Here is a 5,638-nt window from a genome sequence, read left to right as displayed (position 1 = left end):
GTAAGTACACTGTAGCTGTCTTCAGACACTCCAGAAGAGGGAGTCAGATCTCGTTACAGATGGTCGTGAGCCACCATGTGGTTGCTGGGATTTGAACTCAGGACCTTTGGAAGAGCAGCCGGGTGCTCTTACCCGCTGAGCCATCTCACCAGCCCTATTCTTTCAAGTCTCAAAGTTACATTTATTCACTTCATTTTATGTGTATTAGTGTTTAGTCTGCATGTATGTCTGTATACCACATGTGTGCCTGGCGCCCTTGGGAGTCTGAAGAGGGCAGTGAATTCCCTGGAACTGGAGTCAGACATGCTTGTGAACTAACATGAGGGTCTTTGGCAATTAACAGCTGATCCACCTCTCCAGTCCCTCTCCCCTTTTTAAAGTCAGCACACACAGCACTGCATTTCATTGTGGCATTTCCCTATGTCAGTACACATTGCTCTGATTTGCCTCTCCCCTATTCCTCATATCCAGTCTAACTTCCCTCCTTCCCCCAGACACACTGCCCATTTGACTTCATGGCACATATTTTCCAGCACCCTGTTCCCATCCCTTAAAACCTCTAAATTCTCTCTCATGATCCTCTGATTTAATGCCACAGACTCAGCAACACAGACACAGATAGATAGATAGACAGACAGACAGACAGACTCGAACATAGGTTCTGGAAATGAGAGATGATGTGGTATCTTTTCTTCAAAGTCTGGGTTGTCTCACTTCACGTGATTTCCAGTTCCTTTCATTTTCCTGCAAATGTCATGACTCCTTCCATTCATTGTTTTTAGAGCTGACTAGAACGGCACCTTATGAAGGTGCCACAGTTTCTTGTTATTGATTGGTGCATTGGTGAACTTCTAGGCTCGTTTCTCCTCTCGGCTGTAGAAATAGTACAGCAATAAACATGGATTTGTAGGCATCTCTGTGGCATGCTTAGAGTCCTCCCATTATACGCTGGAGTGGTAGAGTCAGGTCACATGGGAATTCTCTTTTCACTTGTCGAGAAGCCTCCATACTGATTTCTATCATGGCTGCACAAGCTTCCGCTCCCAGCGACAGCGGTAAATCGGGCTCCTCTTCCGATAGCATCTCTAGCTCCGGCTGTCCTTTGTCTTCTCTTTGTTTCTGCTTTTTACTGTGCTTTTCAGACCAGGTCTCTGTTGCCCAGGCTGTCCTAGAACTTGCTATGTAGATAGGGCTAGCCTGGAACTCACAGAGATTCACCTGCCTCTGCCTCTCAAATGCAAGGATTAAAAGCCCGAGCCACCATACCTGGCTTCCTTTATTTTCTTGATGACAGCCATTCTGATCTGGATGAGATGGAATTCAAAGTAGTTTCAATTTATATTTCCCTCAGGATTAACATACTGAATACTTTACTTATTAAGTGTTATTATTATTAGCCATTTTTAGGGTGCTGTGGGGGTGGCTGTGTTAGACTATTTTCCCTGCTCTGTAGGTTTTTTACTTAAGCAACTCTTTCCTTTGCTATGCAGAAGTTTTTAATTTCAAGCAACCCTGTCCACTGATTATTGAAATAATTCCTGTGCTAATAGACTTTCTGGAAAGTCTCTGCCAATAACATAACCTGATGCATTTTGCCTATGTTATTTTCTAGAAGTTTTAGTTTCATCTTATGCTAAGATCCATTTTTTCAAAAAAGATTTATTTTTATCTGTATGTGTCTGTGCACATGTATGCAGGAGTCCATAAAAACCAGAAGACGGTGTGGGATCCCTGGAGCTGGATTTCCAGATTGTGAGTCACCTGATATAGTGGCTGAAAACCAAACACAGGTGCTCTGGAAAAGCAAGAATGAATATTCTTTGCCACCCAGCCATCTTTCCAGACCCCAAAAATCCGTTTTGTTTTTTGGAGACAGGGTTTCTCTATGTAGTCCTGGCTGTCCTAGAGCTTGCTACATAAACCCACCTGTTTACATAGCAATTAAAGGCTTTCTCTTTATTTTTGTTTTGCGATAGCTGCTGTGTAGCTCTAGCTGGGCTAGAACTCGCCCTGTAGATCAGGCTAGTGTTGAACTCACAAAGCTCTACCTGCCTCTGCTTCAGAAGTGTGGGGACTTCAGGAATGCAGCACCAAATCCAGCTAGGATTGCTTGTTGTCTTCTAGTCCTGTGAAGAATGTCACTGCGGGCTGAGATGGCTCGTAAAGGTGCCCACCACCACTCCTTGCAACCGGTGTCCCAACAAACCCCCCCACCCCCGTGGTTCCACATGGTGGAAGGAGAAGGGACTTCTCCAGCAGCTTCTCCTTAGCCGACACGGGCGCTGACTATAATATTCCTGGTCATTCTTCTAGTTGGCCACGCCTCGTTCTCTTCTTTCTGCCCTATTAGGATTAAGGCCTTGCTGGTTTACTGTCCCATGAGAGATCCCCTCCTAGCTCTCCTCTGTTGATCAATACTGATCACAAAATTTATCCTTTCCTGTATTCTTACAATTGAGACTTTCTTCCTCTTCTGTGTACAGTATTCCTCGACGCATCTTCTGCATCGCTGGCTTGAGAATCAAGAACTGCCTGCGCCTGGTAACAAACGCCCTTGTTTCTCTGTCAACTGTAAAAGCCGGCTTCGCTGGGCAGCTTGCTCTCGGTTGGCAGCCATTACTCCCAGGGCTTGGAAGTATGGTTCCGAGCTGGTTGCTGGCAGGGGACTTGATGTCTTTCCGATGTTTCTGCTTTTGTACATGAGTTGGCATGTTCTCCTCACAGCTTCCAGTGTCCTCTGCCTTTTGCCTTGGCATTTTGACTTTCATCAAAGATTCCTCTGTGGTAATATCTACTTGAGATTCTAAGTGCCCCTTCTATTGGCTATCCGTTTCTTCCTGTTTTGGGAAACTCTCTGCTATCATGTCACGGACCGATCGCGCTCTTCAGTTTGTTTCTACTATCGCTTGGATGCTCACACAATGTTATAACGCAGCATTATAATTCAAACACATGTTAGGTCTTTCAGATGCTGTGGTCACATCTGTCCCTTTTCTCCCTTCTTGGTGTCTGGATGCAGCCCTTCATGGTTGCGGTTCTCTGGCCCTTCTATTTCTCCTTTTAGTAGGTCAAGCATATGGGTAAAATTCTCTACTGTGTTTTTCATTTGATTCACTGTGTTTTCCATTTCCAACATTTCTACTTGTTGTTCAGAATATCAATCTTCTTGCTGAACTCTCCCCCATGAGGTCATCAGATGGCTGACGTTTTCTATTACAATGCTGACCTTCCCTTCGGGCCCTGAATTTAACTAATCTGCTTGTTTGTATTCCCCTTGTGTCACCCATGATGTCTTATCAATCAGACTGAAATCCTCACCTCGCACTTTACCCGTGTGAGGATCCTCAAGCGCAGGGTCGGTCATTGAGGCGGTTTGGTCTTCTGAAGGAGTCACACTACATTGGCACGGTGCTTATGTTCCTGTGTTAGCTTGCCTAGCTCTTTCAGTTTATCCGGGGCTTTTCTTAAGCAGCTAGCTGTTGAAGGCCCAGTCCCCAGCATGACACAGTGAAGGGGGGTACACCATGCTGCTCTCCTACCCCACAGGGAGCTGCGGGGCCCGAGCTGTGCTCGGCTTCTGTGCACCCCATGTTTGTCCCCACCCCCTTCTGAGTTTCCCCTCATTTCCTTTGTAGGTTTCTGAAGTGCTTCCTCAATTTGGAATAAAGTCTGTGTCTTCTTTTTTTTTTTGGATTTTTGAGACAGGGTTTCTCTGTGTAGCTCTGGCTGTCCTGGAACTCAGAAATCCGCCTGCCTCTGCCTCCCAAGTGCTGGGATCAAAGGCGTGCGCCACCACGCCCGGCTTAAGTCTGTGTCTTCTTATTCTGACTCCTTCACTATCACACACGGGGGTGCTGTTTCTAGCACCCCATTTTATCTGGAAGTCTACTTTAGCGCTCTTGGAACGTAAGACTGTTCCCCAGGTCTCAGACCTGGGAGCTTCATCAGCATTTTTAAACCATCCTCTTCCCCTCCCCCCAAAATGAACATACACCTAGCTTTGTTGCAACATGTAGTCACCGGTGTGGCAAACAGCAGAGTGTTTGGGACATGCAAAGGAGAAACCGAGGTGGAAGTAACTACGACTCTCTCTTATGCAACCCCGGGCCCTTGGTCTTACTTGGATTAATTGGAACAGGTCTGCAAGGTTGCCTTTACCTTTGGTGAGCTTGTGTAACAGCCAGGTATCAATCGTCCCAAAGCAACAATTGTCTTCTTCAACTGCCCTTTTCACCTTGAAAGCAGGAAGATCATTTAGTCAACTACAACGGACTTCAATATCAGGCACAAAAAAAACAAAAACAAAAACAAAACAGATATACTGTAATCGCAATACTGAGAAATAGATCATTTGTAGAATACATTCCAAAAGATCTTAATTACTAGGGAATGGGACTTAGGAAGGAGTACTTCCAGGCTGGAGAGATGGCTCAGTGGTTAAGAGCACCGGCTGAGTTCAAATCCCAGCAACCACTCTTCTGGCGCATCTGAAGACAGCTACAGTGTATTATTAGATATAATAATAAATAAATCTTTAAAATAAAAAAAGGAAGGAGTACTTCCTATCCACTCTGTTCTTCACTGAAAATTTTAGTTTAAAAACTTTACATTTTTAGTTTAAAAAAGCAAAGCACATGTATGTATATATTTTAGTTTAAATACGCAAATACACCATACAAGCTAAAAAAAGTCATATACTATGGCTTAAGAGTTAAATCCAAAGACTGCCTATTTTTTAAAAGTGTTATGTCCCCTTACCTAGTCAAAATATACAGAGAACAGTGGACTGAGGGATGTACAACACCATTTGATACCCTTACAACACACCTTGACTGTGAGTGTGCTACCCCATCTGACACACACAACACAACCCCTACCTGTGTTGTGGAAGAGGGGATGGGGAGACTTAAGGAGCCAGAGGACTGAGACATCTACTGCACAACAGTGCACAATAGTGTCTTCTATCTATGTCAGGGCAGCTGAACCCATGAGGCCACAACAACACGGTGGCCAAAGGAAGATCAGCATGATTATATCTGTACCATTATATGCCAACAAGGATGGGGGAAATCTCACAGTGCTGCGTGCCTGATGAAGCTCTCTAGGTGCTGGCAAGTGAGAGAAGAAGAATCTGAATTCTCTGGGCATGAGTCTCTAATAGGTTATCCAATCCCAAGTGGTGAGCCTTAAATATATATGTATACAGATCCATGTATGTATATCAGTGTGTGTGCATGTGTGTATATGTGGATTTAACATGTTGTATTTATATACACATATATACATATGTATTTATTAATAATGATTAAAGAACAGGTCATGAATTTGAAAGGGAGTGAAAAAGACAAGAGTCAGAGGGTAGAGAGGGAAGGGTAGAAATAATTTAAATGTAGTTAGTACTCATGTCTGAAATTTTCACAGAAACAGTTTTTAACCTTAAAAACTGAGGAGGGGAAAAGGGGAGAGAAACGATTCTGTAGTTAAAAGAACTTCCTGGGGGCTGGAGAGATGGCTCAGCAGTTAAGAGCACTACCAGATGTCCTGAGTTCAGTTCCCAGCAACCACATGGTGGCTCACAACCATCTGGAATAGGATCTGCCCTCTTTTGGTGTGTCTGAAGACAACAATAGTGTACTCA

At 44.3% G+C, this 5,638-nt stretch overlaps 1 protein-coding gene across 1 annotated transcript in view; it reads right to left on the bottom strand.

Annotated features, from left to right (window-relative positions):
• The window catches only part of Gk5 (glycerol kinase 5), a 63,731-nt gene that overhangs the window by 31,155 nt on the left and 26,938 nt on the right, over positions 1–5,638 (bottom strand). The window contains exon 6 of the mRNA XM_021207428.2: positions 4,159–4,234. Coding sequence (XP_021063087.1) covers positions 4,159–4,234 — 76 coding nt within the window. The remainder of the gene's footprint in view (positions 1–4,158; positions 4,235–5,638) is intronic.

This window comes from Mus pahari, chromosome 10 (genome assembly GCF_900095145.1).
Source record: "Mus pahari chromosome 10, PAHARI_EIJ_v1.1, whole genome shotgun sequence".
Taxonomy (NCBI): Eukaryota; Metazoa; Chordata; class Mammalia; order Rodentia; family Muridae; genus Mus; species Mus pahari.
The sequence above is the reverse complement of the archived record's forward strand: the minus strand, read 5'-3'. Positions and strand labels throughout refer to the sequence as shown.